We start from the raw sequence: 16945 nt of genomic DNA on the forward strand, positions 1-16945 counted from the left end.
TATTTCAAAGTAACATCAGTGGACAAAATGCAAATTTACAGCAAACAAGTTAGCAAGTTTAATATTTTATATTATCCTAACAGCAGCCAACATCAGGAAGAGATTAACCTATTATTATTTTATTTAACTTTCAGTGGAATTAGTACTTCTTCATCAATATTAACCTGTTGGTATGGAGGGCCCCAAATTAAAATCTGCGTAGGGCCCCAAAAAGGTTTGGGCCAGCCCTGATTCCATATTTTTGTTTTTAATGCTTCTCAATTTTCTGTTAATTAAAAAAAAAAGAAGGAAAAAATAGAGTATTTTTAAACAAAACCAACAAGAGATAGTGCATAAAATTGAAGTAGAAGGAAAAATCCTACATTATTTTACAAAAAATTAGCAAATAAAAATCTTGAAAGTAAGAGACATGCAGTAATTCACTGCCTAAAGTGCAACCATTTACCTGCAGAAGTGACTTAATCAGCCAAAAAAGTCCACCAGTGTAATGTAATCTGTTCTGTGACATCCTCAGACATTTGTTAAATAACAAACAGCATTATGAATCCCAAGGAACACAACAGACAAGTCCAAAAGAAAGTTATGGAGAACGAACTGTTTTAGGGCCTCCTGTCTCTTTAAATCCAAATAAGCTGCTGCTGGCCACGCCCCCAACTCAACGGTTACTCTCAAACGTGAAAATGGCTGAAGCGCAATTATATATGTATGGAGAGGAATCGTCTCATGTACAACCAACAAAAATGAAGCAAGCGGCTTCTGAATGGTAAGTCAACAACAAAACATTTATCTTTTCCAGCAGCTATCGTACAGCGGGCCGACTAGCTAACCAAATACGCTGGAGCTCTGCTTCGGTTGCTAGGTAACGGGTCGGTGCTTTGCTGCGGTTGCTAGGTGAGGGGGAGTGCCTGCAAGGTTTTGTAACGTTAGATTTGAGATGTTTTCGAAACATGTAATTTTCAATACACCAAAAAACACAAACTTATTGACGAAAAGCGCTGGGTTGTTTTTAGAAGAAGTAGGAAGCCCAAATGGAAGTACAAAAACATGCTAAATGTGATTTATTTTCATAATACGTTCCTTTTAAGGCACAATTACGTTATAAAATAATACCCCAAGCTTCAAACTTTTCACGGAGAACCCCTCATTGCAAAATCTGAACACAGAATGAGTACAGCCATCCACCGAAACTGACTGGTCAGCACAGCATTCATCAGAAAAGCAGCTAAGACTGGGCCGTAGAGATGCATGACTCAGATGGAAAAAATCTGACAGAGCTACTACTGGTTGTGCCTTCCACAAATCTGGTGTTCATTTAAAAAATGTCAAGACGAAAACAATTACTAAAAGCAAGATACAACACAAGAAATCCAGTTTCCAAGTCAAGTCCAAGCGGGGTATAGGTGGAGTATAGGTGCTCTGGTCAGATGAGAACACACCATTCCATCTGTGAAACAAGGCAGTGGCAGCTTCATGCTGTGGGGATTGTTTTCTTTAGCAGTCAGCAAATGCTCTCCATCAAATCTGAGATAAATGGGCAAAACAAAATTAGCATCTAGGTATATTTGAATGACATAGATACTCTAGTAAGGCACTATATTTTGTTGAAGATGTGAGAGTAAGAGAAGCCAGGTCTCGCTAGCAGCATTGAAACAAACAGTGTGGATTTGAAAACAACAATATCTGTTTTTTTCTGGTCAGCCAAAAGATCAGTCCAGAAGATCCCCATGCCTACTTGAGATGGACATTTATAACCTCAGGCCAACCAGAAGCTCCAGATAAATCGTATTTCCACAGACACATCAATCACTACAATTTCAGAGACATAGTATTTGTACCCTGGAGGAAAAACAACCTATTATCTGTCCTCCTGCTGATCTCTCCTGTGGTATATTGATGAACTGAAGAGTGTCTGAACATGCCTGCAACCTAGAGGCATGCCCTGGCCTGGGAAACCATGGTCCTCAGAGTAAATTATATACAACACCTTGCAAAAGTATTCATACATGAAATTTTCCACATTTTGAAAAGTAACCGCAAGCTTCTATGTATTTTACTGGGATTTTAACAAATACAAAATATTACCAAGTATTCTTGGTCGAGTTTCAAGTTCAAATATCTTAGTATACTTGAAATAAGAGAAAACCAACTTCAGAAAGCTATGGGAAACTGTTTTAAGTAAATAATTCCTTAATATTCCTTAATAATTCCTTAATAGTATTTATTAAAAAATACTAGTTCCACTGGCAGATTATTTAACTTATAACAAGACATTTTTCCCCATTAGGTATAAGTGAATTAATCGGCCAGTTGAACAAGTACTTTTTTCATCAATATTATTGACTTAAAATAAGCTCCTCTATCACTTATAATTCACTTGTAAGCTAGTTTGGTCTTATATCAATGGTACTACAAGGTTTTCCCCAGAAAACTTGCTAAGCCCGGTGGTAGAGGCGCTCTGGCAGTCATTCATCCAGCGGCCCACCGTGTTTTTGAGTTAAAAAATGTTTAAGGTTGACAGGAAACTTGAAAATATCACTTGATAATTATGTGTTATTGGAAGTTTGGATTATTAACAATTGAACTTCAACAATAAAGTCTTAAAAATGCAAAAATTTAAAATAAAAACCTAAATAAATGCTTAACCTGGTGGGGGCACAAGTAAAGCCTGGTGGCCCTCCAGGCTTATAATACACTTGGGGAAAATCTATGTTAAGATATTTGCAGTAGAAACTTGACCAAAAATACTTGGTAAGATTTTGTGTTTTTGCAGTGTTCCCATATGAAACTCTTTTAAAAACATTGTGACTGCTACTTTTAAGCCTCTTTTAAATAATTTTATAAAATCTCATTCTTATGTTTAGTTTGTACTTAAGTCTGTTTTATGATGTTTTGATTTTCTATGCCTTTTTATTATTGTTTTGCATACCGTACATCAGTGTGCCTCTTGGCCCTCGAAAAAGAGATTTTATCTCAAGGGACTTCCTGGTAAAATAATAGTTAAATAAGAGTTAACAGGCCACCTGTATTGAGGTTATTAAATTACCTACAGATTAATGTTTTAAATTTTATTTAGAGATATTTGAGAAACAAAAATTAACATCTTTGCGTTGCTCTGTCATGATTAAATCTCAATAAAACAAATGTTTATAGAGGTTGCAGGGTGTCAGAATGTAAACTCTTGCAAGTCACTGCACATAGTACAGAAAAATAAAGAGACATTTCTTATGATTGCAGCTCCACAGCATAATAATCATCACCCTACAGCTGCGAAAAAATGTAAACATTAACGTGTAAGGAAAGGAACAGGTGCTGCCTGTCATCCATGAAATTCACACATCGCTGATTATCAAAGAGGAGTAACTATGGAAAACATTGTTGACATGAAGGGCGCATACATGGCACACATTCCAGTCACAGCCTGTTCACCTCGCGCTGAATTGCAAGTGGGCTTTCCGACTCAGAACAGTGTGCAGGCACAGGATGGCTGCAGCTTCCAGGCGATGGAAGAGCGTCTGCAGCAGTCCAACGCGCCACGTGTCCGGCGGGGCCAGCCAGCCGCCATCTGCCTTGAAGACAGGACTGGCACTCTCCCTCGGCAATAAAACTCAGCAAGGAGAACAAACAGCTGTTGAAGAAGTTCTCTTGCAAAATAACAGCGGGGTGTGTTTTTGTTCTTGGAGGGTGCAGACTTACTGTACTTGAGAAGAAGATGGCGAGGATGAGTGAGAGTAAAAACGATGTGTCTTAACAGGTAAATCTGTCAGCACCCTCTCAAGATGCCACGGTGACAGCCGGTTAATAGTTAAGTGCTGCTGCAGTGTAATAACAGTCCAAAGTGGTGTTTGTTTTTTTTTAAATGCAAGACTCCTGCTCCATCTTTTAAAAAAAAAAAATAATTACTTGTGATGGCCAAAACCATGGCTGGTAACTCTCTTATGCACCTCATTTAAACACAACAACCATTTAGTTTCCCATAAAATGTTTATTGGTTGCTTTAAATACATTGTAAGTGTTCACATTTAGCTTACTGATGTATTTTTAGAATCTCATTGTTCATCTTTGTTTGTGCTTAAGATTAAGTTTTGTTTCTTTTGCCAGCTTTAACTGGGATTAGCACACTTAAATACATGGTGTTGATTGGATTGCACCAACAGTTTTTGCTGAAGCTTATGTATTTAAAGTTAAAAACATTTGATTTCATTCTTTACTGTTTAGTTTATTAACAAACTTATCTGTACTGTGTTGTTTGTTGTAGTTAATGATTGTATTATACATACCCTTGTGTGTTATATCTTTAAGTCAATTATATTTCATTTGTGCTGTCAGCTAATTAGTTTGTTCACATTTTTAGCTGAATTCATTCCTGTTTCTTTGTCCTCTTTTATGAGCAAGAATAGATTTTTTTTGTAAGTGTAACCTTTTGGGTTAAAATAAAAACCCATTTTTTCTAATACATCCCGTGACTCCTGCTTTTCCACTCAATCCAGACTGTCCTAAGAGAATTTGTAAAAAAAAAAAAAAAAAAAAAAGTTAAATGCTGAAAAAGTAGGTAATCTCTTACTTTGAAACTCAACACAAATGTGCACAAAACTTTGGTAATATTACACTAATGTTGAAAAAACAGAATTTTGTAATTGCTGTGTTTCCATGGAATTCAAAAATACTTTATTAATCCCAAAGGGACATGAAATAAAATCAATATATAGAACAAGAAGGAACAGTTATCCAAAAAAAGCAATTTTCCTCCAAAAAGGCAGGAATGAATGTTTGAAAAAGAGAAAAAAATTTCAGTGAAAGTACAGAGTTACTCCAACGTGCTGTCACCATCAGTGGTGCAATTCTAGAAATAATATAAAAAATATTATTAATAATATACCTGCAGAAAATAAAATATAAAACACAATTAAGATCAGAATAAGTTTGCTAAAAATCATGCCGCACTACTTCCTGTCGACTTCTTCGTAGTAGTTTGTGCCAGTGGTAACATCCGGTTGTTGATCATGTGACTCGTGTAAAGAGGAAAAAGTATTTCCATTTCAGCTTTTCAAAATAAACCAAACACCTCACCTCATAAAACTTTTTTTTTATTGAAAAATAAGAGTTTTTTTTAGAAATTGCTGCATTTCCATTAAGCAAATGTCTTTTCAAAATGCCGTATTGTTCAACTATGTGGCCGATGGAAGCACAGCGACGGTGTGCATCCTGACACAGAAGCCCAAACACACATGCATCTTTCCTGCTGTTTGAATTTAAATTGAATTCTCTTATCTTTACTCGCACCCTTGCTCTCATCACACCCATCCTTCAGACACCAGACTGCAGGTGAATTTCAATGTCAAAGACGCTAAGGTATCGCAGGCGCCGCAATCTGTTCATTCTGTCAACTGTGTGTGTGTGTGTGTGTGTGTAGGGGTGTAGGGGTGTAGGGGTGGGTGTGCGTGAGTGTGTACTGTTGTACAGGGGTCTACAGTATGCGCTCTGATTGCTGGGGGTTAGGCCCATTCGTCTGTCTGGTGTGATCATGGCTCTCTGTAACTGGGCCTAGGCGTGAGCGTGCTCTCTGTGATCTCCCTGATAAGAGTCATCCATCTGCTGTGTGTATCTGTCAGGGCCAGGGCAGCTCCTCTTATCAACGCACTCATCCGTTTCCCTCAATCATTCCCGCTCTGTCCTCTTTTCTCACTCTTGGCTGCTTTTCCCCTCTCTGCAGCTCCCGACTTCTTGATCTGATGACGGGGGGAGAATCGCACTTTCGCGGAAAAGCAGTGTTGGGAAAAAAACTTGTCAGCCGGTAAGTGGCGCACACAACCTCCTGCAAAATACTACTGCATGCATAGAAGGATACGAGCCGTTTCTTTATGAAGGAGCATAAAGCATGTGCACGTGTGCAAACACACACACTCACACACAGATTGTTGGTATTCAGGGGCCCCACCTCAGCCTCTGAGATTATCTACAATAGATGAGACTCAAAGAGAAGCTGCAGGTTTTTTTTCTTGCAGTCTTTCCAGGAGAGAATACCCTCCTAATCATCAATCTTGCAGATGAAGAATTAGCTTTTGTGTGCAACCCTTTCATTTTTCACTCCCTCTAAAAGGGTCTGAGACTTGGAAAAACTACTGAAAACATGAGAACATGAAGCGGCATGACAAGAAGATTTGTGTACAGTACAAATACGAGCTCAGATCAGGGGAGTGTAGTGTACACAGAGGAATCCATTTAGGATTTTGCCGCCCCGCACATAACAAAAGGCTTTACAAACAACCCCCAGACCACAAAACAGCCTGAAGAAAGCTCTGCTGTCCCAGCAATCTGTACTTAGTTTGTCACAATCAATATTGTAGGAACCAACCCTATTATTAATTTATATCTAAGAAAACACGTTGGGCTTTTAGGTGGGCTGGATTAAGCTGCTTGTAAGAGGAGACAAACACTGTTTAGCATGGGCCCCCTTCATGGGGAGTCCATGGGTTTCATCATCAGTATTAATAGTGTAGGCCTAATCCAGATTGCATGCTCTGGGTGCTGCTGGGTCCACACCAGGACAGGTTTTTGCGAGTGGAATATTTATAGCTGTGCATTAAAAGTGGAATCAAGGGTTTAAGTGTACTGTTGCAACAGAGCTGCTGCTCCTTTGTCAGGGCCTGTCCAAAAATGCCTTTCCCGGGGCTACTTGCAGCGCTGCATTCACGCTAGCAGGATCACACAACCGCTGTCATATCAAAGATGGAAAACATCAAGAAGCAGCTGCAGGAGTCGTTTTGTTTTCTCTGAAATAAAAGCATTACAGCTAACTCCATCTCAAAGTTTCTATAAGTCACATCCATACATCAGTATTAATCATTTTATTACAGTTAGCCCTGTCTTTTTATTGACACCTGAAAGCTTAAACACTGCTTTGAATCTTCAATGAATTGCCAAACCTTCTTCTATTATGTCCAGCAATAGAAACTTAAGTTTAATTTAACACTGCCGCCTTGTGGTGATTTGAGGTAAAACATGTTAAAGAGCTCGGCACATAAAATATGGAAATGTAATTTTGTTGTATATCTCAAATTCACATTAAAATAACTTTCTCACATTTTGTCACTTTACAACCATAAATATTAATTAACTTTATTTGGATTCTATGTGATACACTAAACAAAAATAACATTGATTTTTATTTCTACTGTACAAATAAAAATCAGAAAATTATGTTATGTTATTACACTGTGTACTGACACATTATTGCACCTCTATATAGTTGAAACTACAGCACACAGTTACAGGACAACAATGACCTGACCTGTTGTTTTACTAGTAATTTAAGCTAACCTGAATATTTACAATCCTCCTCTTGATAGATTGGAACAACATACCTGCTATTTGTCAGCCACTTAGGAAAGCTTTTTAAATTTCATTTTCTGCCCTCGAGTTTTCTTTTCTGCCTCCCCAACTTTAGCTCTCTGTCATCAGTGGACAACACGATTCAATAACAAAGAAAGAAAACTTGCTAAGCCAGGTGCTACGCGCACTAGGGCAGTCGTCCAGCCGAGTGAGCTATAAAATGTTTAAAGTCGGCAGGAAATTTGAAAATATCACTTGATAGCTGTGCGTTATTGGAAGACTGAAAGATTAATACCTAAACACCAACTATAAAGTCTTAAAAAGAGGAAATAATTTAAAAAACTGGAATAAATTAACAATGCTTGGTCTGGTGGGGGCACAAGTAAAGCCTGGAGGCCCACCAGGCTTATAATACACTGTGGGAGACCCTGAATGGAGACAAAAAAACCGAAAATATTGCACCTCAGTACGTTTTCAGTTTGCTACACACAGCAAAATATGTGGAAAACAGTTGTTCCTATCAGATGAGATTAGCATTTACATCTTTAGCTTGCATGCAAAAACAATGTCGAAGAAATCTAGCACTTCCTACCACCTTGAATCTGGATCTACACAATGAAACGTGGTGGAGGCAGCATCATGGCGGGGAATGAGAAACTGGTTAAAGTTAAGAAGGAAGACGTTAAATCCAGGGCAACCCTGAAAGAAAACCTGCTAGAAGCTGCAATTTTCTTTTTTTGACAATTTTATCATTTATGGTGTTAGCATGTTACATCAGTTCTGATTTTATTTTAATTTTACTCTTGTTCATTTGTTTCTTTTGCATATTTGGGCAACTATTTCTTCTGGTTTTGTATCTGGACAGTCATTAAGATGCGAAACCATGACAAGAAATAGTTTTTACAACTGATTAGCTTCTGAAAAGCTAAAATAACTAAACCACAACCCCAAATCCCAGAGGAAATGTAAGCGAAGGAGGAAATTCAAACCATTTCTTCCATCAATCGTAACGGGCAAGGATGAAATCCCCAACTCCAACATCTGTCTGGCTTTTTGAACCCTCTTAAAGTTCAAATTTAATTTTTAAATGGGTGTAGTCCATCCAATCTGACTCCGCTTAAGCTATTGTGCAAAGAAGAATGAACAAAAAAAAAAAAAATCAAGTTTCTAGATACCCCCAAAAGAATGTAACTGGAGAAAAGGTGATTCTACAAACATGAAAAACTGCTCATTTTCCCTCCACTTCACTGTTACCTACTACTCAATGTTGGAATTTGGCAAAAAATTTCTCTAAAATACTCCATATTTCTGTTTGGATGAATACTTTTTCAAAACAGCTCAAATGTAAAACTCACGATCAGCAAAGTCAAACAGCATTTTATTTATTAGATCCGAGTCAAAAGGTGGACATTTATCTTTAAAGCAAACAAGATCAACCAAAAAGACAAAAAGTAGAAATAAACTACACCGTTCTAAAAAACAACGATAAAAAAAATCACAGCACACAAAATATAAATGTCTGAGAAAACAATCAAAGACAAAATCCTGATTATTTGATAACTATCCACGAATTAAAACATGAATCTTATTCAAAAAACCTTGCTGAAGTAGTATTTACAGGTTTGTTGCTAAGAAAATCAAGCGAATACAAATGCTATTTTTTGTTGGTTTTTTTTTTTTTTTTTTTTTTTTAACAGTGCACTGCATTACAAGTTGGTGTGAATTTGAAGTTTATACCACACAGCAATATTCCTCTACACAGCAGTGTGCTATTGATCTCGTCTTACAACTTTTGCTAACAGGCATGCCATAACACAAATGTGTAAAAGGAGACCCATAAATACCAACGTTGTTGTTTTTTTTTAGAAATGTAATCTTAAAAGACAAACTTTGGATGTTTACATCGGTTATTCAAATTGTATTTAAGTCTAAAGAAAGCTCAAAGTTCCTACGCATTGTTTGGGCGCCTTACATAAACCTGGGAATCCACAGAAACACAGATTAAATTATGTGAGGATTATCGAACATCAGAGATAGTTTACAGGTGTGGATGTGACGTGACGGCACAGGCAGAGGAAAACGATAAACACACTGGTAGTCTATCAAAATAATTATTGTTCCTATATACGACAGTAGAGTCCACATTTCTTTATACACAATCAACAGTAAGTATAAGCATAAATGATTTAAAATTAGCCAAGTTATTTCAACAAAACGACCACCATGATCATCCCTGAGAAGACATTTTGGTTCTGTACTCAGTGCATCTGAAATGTACGATCATTATATCAAATTGAGCTCATGACATATTCGCTTCGTCATGCGTCAAGTTAAAAAACAGCTTGAAAAGATCAATATTAATGCCTCTGATGATTTCAGTATTAAGTGACGAATCGGCTAAATCTAACTACATGCAAGTCGGGTGTTATAAACGGTTCATAGAAACTATCTTTTTGAACTTTTGGAGTTGGGACAGTGAACCTGAAAATGTGCGCAGATATAAAAGGAAAGAGTTACACAGTAATGACTATAAATAGAGAGAAAAGACATGCTGCCTTGGCTTTACTGTTACAGTTTACCCTGATTTAAAAGCGTCTGTCTATTTTAGGTAAATAAAAAAAAAGACTGATATTTTGTGCATAAAAATGACACCAGGAAGAACGATTCAATGTTTGCACTGCGTCTCCTCTTCATATTCCCAGTTTCTGGTCCCTACGGCGGCTTGCTCAAACACACACAACGCAGCAGCCACAATATAAAAACCAGAGCGCTGAAGTCAGTCAGATGACTTCCCAGAGATCCTGCGTCCGCGTCCTGATGACCCAGGACTGGTTTGGAGGCACAGACTCTAAAGTTCTTTAGGTCTTTAGAGGACCTAAAGAACACCAGCAGGTGGTTTTAACGCTGCGGTTGACTGGTGTGCATCCGTTTATCTTCACTTTTTCCTCTTAGGCCTCCTCCTCTTCCTCCTGATCGCTGTCTTCAGAGCCTGCAGGATAAAAACAACACAGAAATAATCCCAGAAGATGAAACGGAATCTTATTCTGTTCCTCAACTCCTGTTTTGAACAGAGAACGTGAAAAACGGTGATGTCTTACCATCGATCACAATTTCTCCACTACCCTCCTCTTCCTCCTCCTGGCTCTCATCTGAGGAAGACACATTTTGTTGTCCGTTCAGTGCATTGAAAGAGCCTCGCACATTTCCTCACATCGCTAACTTTAACTTTAATGTATTTTTAGACGTCGTGAAGTGGTGTAGAACTGGAGTGGAAAAAAATTTATACAAACTAACACTCTGATTTATCACTTTGTAGAAACAACTGTCTTTGCGACTAAAGCTCCATGTTTTTGAACGGCCTCGCTGAGGATGTATACAATTAACAGGACAAAGTATCGTTCTCACTACAGATAGTAGACCTCTCTGACAGCAGAAAAAAACAGCTCTGGAAAAATGAAGAGTCCACTGCACTGAACCCCATTGAAAACCTCCTGGTTATTCCACCAAATATTGATTTCTGAACTCTTCCTGAGTTAAAACATTAGTATTGTAGTTTCTAAATGAATATGAACTTATTTTTCTTACATTTTTTGAGGTCTGAAAGCACAAATCCTTTTTTATTTTCACCATTTTTCATTTTCTGCTAATAAATACTAAATTTTTGTTTGGAATTTCAGAGACATGTCAGTAGTTCATAGAATAAAAGAACAATGTTCATTTTTACTCAGACATATACCTATAAAGAGTAAAATCAGAGAAACTGATCATTTTAAGTGGCCTCGGAGCTGTATATCAGTTTCTGTTCACTTCTTTGACACCAAGTGGCATTAATAATGTCTCCATTTCTCTACACAAACAGTGCATGAACATCTCTTTCATGCACTTCACATATTTTATACTTTTATTAGGGGTGCACCCGTTGCAGTTTTCTGGTCGATTGCTGATTACCGATCTAAAAAAAGCCTGGCCTGCCAATGTTGCTAAATATAGCAAGAAAGTTGCAAAGTTGGCAACAGAGGGATGACGATTGTTATCTACAAACATGCAGACATGACCTGGTGGCCAAACGTCTCTCACTGCAGAACAGGAGACTTTTTGATCTTTTCTGAGGTGGTTAAGATCGGCTTCACGTGTAAATATCAGCCAATCATGGATCTCCCAAAATTAAGGAAATCGGCGCCGATAAATCGGTGCACCCTTACTTTTCATGTTTCAATTCAGCAACCTCTTGTATAAATATGTCTGAGTTGAATAAAATGCGAAAACAAAATAAAATATATATATATATATATTATGTTTTTTTTTTATTCAACATCTGAAAAATGTAATGCTTCAAGTTGTGGAAAGAGCCAACGCTCTTGACATGAGAGAAAACTCAGGTTTTTAAGAAAAATATTAATTAATATTTACTATATCTATAAGCTCAATCAACTAAATCGATAACTTGCGTCTCAAGGTCTTGCACAAATAGAAACTGGAATTTTTGGACATTCTTCTAGTTTAAGATCAGTCAGATTGGAGGGTTTCCCCCAGTGTATTATAAGACTGGCGGGCCACCAGGCTTTACTTGTGAGCCCACCAGGCTAAGCATTGCTTATTTATTCAAGTCTTTTTAACATGTTTGCATTTTATAAGACTTAATAGTTGGTGTGTGGGTATTAATCTTTCAATAACACATAATTATCAAGTGATATTTTCAAATTTCATGTTTTTTAACTCAAAAACATGATGGGCCCCTGGATGAATGACTGCCCTAGCGCACCAACCACCAGACAAGGTTTCTGGGGGAAACCTTGAGATTGGATGGATAGAATCTGCAAATGTCAACTTTCATATCTAACAACAGATCGTTGAGATTTGAACAAAACATTTCACAGCAGCTGAAATATCAACATTCACCCTAATATTAATAATTTTGCAGCTTTTAAAAGGTTTTGTCATCCATTTTCCCCATCAACTCTGACCAGATTCGCTGTCCCTGCTGAAGAAATGCATTCCCACATCATGGTGTTGCATAGTGAAGAAATAAAACAATTACAATATTTAACTTGAGCACAAAATGGCCATAATAAATAATAAAAATGAGCTTTAAAAATTCAATAAGATACATAATCTATGTGGAACATCAGGCGGTGCATGGAGCCACCACTTTTTAACCAGCAAGTGAGTTTTATACATTAATATTAAGGAAGTATAAATTGATATTTGTTCAGTATTAATTGATGTCTTACAATGTTTGCTGGAATTTGTGTTTAGTTTATGGGTGTTTTTGAAAAAAGAAATGTTATTAGCCATTAATAATGTTGATCTTAGTTTGTTCTTTCCATTTGTATTGATCAAAAACCAGAGAGTTAAAACTGAATACTGACGATTACAGTACAGAGAAGAGTGTTGTGATGGTTTGTGAAGCCGTATCGTTCGGCGTCTTGGGGGCTTCTCTGATTAATGGTCACCTTGCCTGGCCTGTCAGGTTAGATGGACAGCCGTGTCTGGGTCGGTTTGCGGTTGTGTCACCCCGTTTCATCTTCACATGATGGATTAAAAGGAGCTCTGTGAGACATTCAAATCTTAGGATACCGTTTTATCATCCAAACCTGCTTTGACTATCTTTATCTCCAACATGTTTACAATTCCTCGCTCTTCAGGATGCTGTTTGCTCTCTAACGTTCATTAAAAGGAGCAGTATTGTATTTTCCAGGCACGTTGTGCTATAAAATGGCACAATCTAGTAACTATGTTGTTATAAAAATACTGTATACCTCAGACATGACTAAAATAAATTTGACTTTGCAATTTGACGCCTTGAAATTACATTTGCCTCTTTAAGAAGATCCTGCTCCGACTCTATCACAAGAATTTTCATCCATTACAGCAGTTTCCATCTGTTCTTATGAGCTTTATTATATTAAATTACTCACAGATGGATCTTTATCTACTTGTGTGAATTTTAATATAATTGGTTGCCCTGGATCATATTGAAGTCAAAGTAATGGGGAGACAAATAAAAATGCATTTATTTTATTTTTATTTGTAAATAATCTTTAAAGCCATCATTTATCTCCACTCTTTGTGGTCAATCACCATAAAATAAACTGACATTTTTGTTTGTAACACAAGAAAATCTGAAATAGTCTAAGAATTATACATTTTTTGAAAGTTATAAAAGTCCAATAAACCTTGCCTCACATTTAAAAACAAAGGTTACAACAAAAACTCCAACTACCTGGACACTTCGGTTATTAAACAGTTCTGTTTCTGCACCGACCTGGACTCGCTCGCCTGCCGTCTTCTTCCTCCTCCTCTTCTTCTTCTACACCTTCTTCTTCTTCATCATCGTCATCCTCCTCGTCCTCCCTGTTGCGGCCTCGATCGGCATCACCAGTGTCCTCCCCCGGCTCGTCGTCCGAGTCAGAAATTACCACGCAATCATCTCCGTTTCCGTTTCCAGCCGCTCTGGCCTCTGTGGCGCTACTGGAGAAACAAGCATAGAGACGGTCATGCAAGCAACAAACGATAGTTATTCTGGACAAACACCAAAATGAAAACAAGAAAACATCTCATTTGACAGTAAATTGTAATTTAAGGAAACAGCGTTTCAGATTTTTTTTCTTTCTAAACTTGCAGTTTGTTCCTCCATCAGAATATAATCCTGTGTGTGGATCTGTCTGGTTCACCTGCCGTTCTCCCTCGGTTCCCAGAGAGGAGTGAGGTAGTATCTCAGTGGATCTCTGTAGAGGTCGTCCTTCAGTATCTGAACAGAAAATAATAAAATAAAATCACCTGAAAACAGGTGGCTCTGTCACCATCACCAGGCACAAATATCAACTTTATGGCAACTTAACTGCTAACTTGAGCTAGCAGTGATCTGTACCTGTGCTACATCGTCTTGCACTGGGTTGCTGTGGTCACTGAACCAGCTGAAAAACGTCTCGTAAACGCCGCGGCATGACTTCCTGGGCTCGCTGTTAGCGGTCAGATTGTGTCCGCGGTGCCAGAGGATGGGGTTGGAGAATGACATGGGTGACCCTGAGCGCATCAGAAAAACAAACATGTACCACTGCAGTCGCACTGAAAATGTAGTTAAACTGTGGAGCAGACAGATTTGGATGTGACTTGTAAACATTCCCTGGAAACAAACTCAGAGTTACACAAAATAACTTTAAATCATCCTCTTTTATAGCACGCTTCTAGAATATCATCACTTTTTTTTCAGTTTACAAGGAAACAGCTTTTACCTCCCATGCCAAGGTGCAATTCCTTCATAATGATGTTATTCTGGAAATATGGGTTCCGTCGGAAGTGGAAGCGAATCCTGTAGCCGAGTTTGGTGTTTTTGAAAGATTCGACCTGAGAATGGCACAAATTATTCTGCTTTGCATTTACTAAAGTGAGATTTGTCAAAATTATTTAAAATATGGGCCAACCAAACCTACTTCAAGATCAGTCATGTAACTAAGAGCATCTTCATCGGTCTCATCTATGTGAGCAGAGAGGTGAGGATGGTTCAGCAGCTGAGGAGTTGATGTTAAGATAAAAACAACAAAAGAAAGAAAACATGCAGCAGACAAGATGGAAGTAGGAGTGCACCGATTGCAGTTTTCTGTCTAATCGCTGATTTATTTATTTTTTTTAAAAAGAGCCTATTATTCTTGTCTAAAAAGTTGCTAAATATAGCAGGAAAGTCGCAAAGTTGCAGTGGGTGATTTTTAGACCTTTGCTAAGGTAGATAAAGATTGCGGGACACAATCAGCTCCACATGCAAGCATCGGTTGATCCCGGTCTCCCAAAATCGGCACTGATAAATTGGTGCACTCAGTAGATGGGATCATTTTGATTTAAAGGATACAGCCGTTACCCAAAACCCCGGGATGGTTTTTGTGATGGAGCTTCTCTGATCAAGATGCGGGCGTCTCTGGCGATTAATCTTCAGCTCCAGCCGTTGATGGAGTCTGACGCTCTTCTTCTCTAGAGCCTCAAGTCTCATCTGCACTTGTGCCAGTAGAGCAACAGACTGCCTCATCTCTGGGGCCATTTTGACCGACACAATCGCACACTCCCCATCATCATTGTCCTCATTGTCAGATGGGAAAGAGGAGCTGGGTGTGGAGGAAGATCCCGAGACGGATTCATCCCCTTCGTCTGCTTCGGCAGCATCATCTTTATCTTCTCTGTCGGTACTCCGTGCTGATGTGGAGCTGTCTGCAGCTGCCTGTGTTTTTGAGCCAACTTTTGAAGGCTGCTGGCCTGGCCGCTGTTTGTTTTTACTTCCATGTTTCACTGGTCTCACTTTTGCAGATGAACACGGAGTCTCTTGGCTTTCCTCTCCGTCTCCGCCAGTGAGACTGGCCAGTGCTTCAGCAGCTGCTATGGCTGCGGAGTCGGACTGGTCCACAGGAGTTGATGGATGCTGCATTGATTCAGCTGTTTTCTGGGTTTCCTCTTTTGAATTGGTGGGTGCCGAGGCCTCTGAGGACTGCGGTTTCTCGGTGATGTCGGCATGGTCACCGTCAGTGCTGGAGCTATTGACGGGCTGCTCACTGGTGCTATCTGTATGATCCGAAGCCTTATCTGTCCGCACAGAAGTTTCTTCAGCAACAGTATCTTTTGGCTTCCTCTGAGTTTCTTCTTTACTTCCAACTTCACTGTTTTCGCAACTTTTTGAAGTTTGTCCAATTCCATTTGCGTCGTCACTTACTTTAGCGGACTTATGAGGAATTGCATTGTCTTCGTCCTCCTCGAGTGATAAGCTCCGTTTCCTCGATGCAGGGTCACCGGACTGTTTGTAGTCAGTCACTTCACTCATGTTAGCAGGCTAGCGAACGTGCTAACAGGCTAGGAGGCCAACAGGCTCTTTAAGATAAGTGCGGTCGATTACACAGTTGGCGCAACAACTTCTACAATTAGCGCAACGTTACGATATATTTAGTAGTCTTAAACTACATTCTTGGTAACCACAGATCAGGAAGCAGCTCTCGTAACTCTCCGCGGCCTCGCGCGGAACGTTAAAATGGGCAAGCTGCAGCTAACTTCGTTAGCTTACGTTACCCAATTATTGAATCCTCGCCTTGAAGACACCACAGCATCTCCGCCAATATAATCCCAAGAAGAAGTACTTTATTTAGTCTTTCAAACCTACCAACACAATGCACCCTTCCAAAAACTACCCGCGTTCTCCAGATAAGTTTAGATTTGCATTATCCGTTAGCTTACTACCCGTGAAACGACGCCAGAGAAAAACAATCCTCTGATTGGCTACGCCACGCCGCGCTAAAACGTCTCAGCCAATCATCAGCAAGGGTGTGTTTACATGGCGTTCTAGCTGAGGTGGAGCTAACTGCGCAAAAAGGACACGACGTCCAAATATTGAAATTCAGTTCTTCCATATATAACATTTAAACAGTATTAAAGTCATTTTTTTAATTTCTGGGTTTGTTAGAGTAACGTTGAACAATGCATTTAAATTGTTTTCAGTTTTTAATATGAGTTTTCAATACAAAATTTATATTAATGCTTTGAAAGAGGAACAGGTATAATCTATTCTCAGTTATATAAAATCAAATTCATTTTTGTCAGGTAGATTTTATTGAATTTTGCTTAGTTATTAATTATTATTATT

The 16945-nt window shown here is 38.6% G+C and overlaps 1 protein-coding gene across 3 annotated transcripts; it reads right to left on the minus strand.

Annotated features, from left to right (window-relative positions):
* Window positions 1-8993: 8993 nt before the first annotated feature.
* Window positions 8994-16787, minus strand: tspy (testis specific protein Y-linked). 3 transcript variants are annotated; one of them, XM_028007204.1, is made up of 8 exons: window positions 15176-16762; window positions 14763-14840; window positions 14565-14676; window positions 14201-14355; window positions 14004-14080; window positions 13595-13800; window positions 10428-10478; window positions 8994-10318 (listed from the first exon to the last, which is right to left on the minus strand). In XM_028007204.1, exons 1-8 carry the CDS (start codon window positions 16130-16132, stop codon window positions 10278-10280), a joined length of 1677 nt encoding a protein of 558 aa, XP_027863005.1. In that variant the 5' UTR covers window positions 16133-16762; the 3' UTR covers window positions 8994-10277. The 3 variants fall into 3 exon arrangements, with proteins under 3 accessions (XP_027863005.1, XP_027862918.1, XP_027862856.1); XM_028007117.1 differs by lacking the exon at window positions 8994-10318 and adding an exon at window positions 12783-12879 and having other exon boundaries at window positions 10430-10478; window positions 13595-13797; window positions 15176-16787; XM_028007055.1 differs by lacking the exon at window positions 8994-10318 and adding an exon at window positions 12783-12879 and having other exon boundaries at window positions 10432-10478; window positions 15176-16774.
* Between the last annotated feature and the right edge of the window lie 158 nt (window positions 16788-16945).

This window comes from Xiphophorus couchianus, chromosome 1 (assembly GCF_001444195.1).
Source record: "Xiphophorus couchianus chromosome 1, X_couchianus-1.0, whole genome shotgun sequence".
Taxonomy (NCBI): domain Eukaryota; kingdom Metazoa; phylum Chordata; class Actinopteri; order Cyprinodontiformes; family Poeciliidae; genus Xiphophorus; species Xiphophorus couchianus.

Coding starts and splice junctions, on each gene's coding strand:
- tspy (XM_028007055.1), bottom strand. CDS start 16,132: ATGAGTGAAGTGACTGACTACAAACAGTCCGGTGACCCTGCATCGAGG. Junction 14,677..14,762: donor GTTACATGACTGATCTTGAA/GTAGGTTTGGTT, acceptor TGCCATTCTCAG/GTCGAATCTTTCAAAAACAC. Junction 14,356..14,564: donor ATTGCACCTTGGCATGGGAG/GTAAAAGCTGTT, acceptor TGATGCGCTCAG/GGTCACCCATGTCATTCTCC.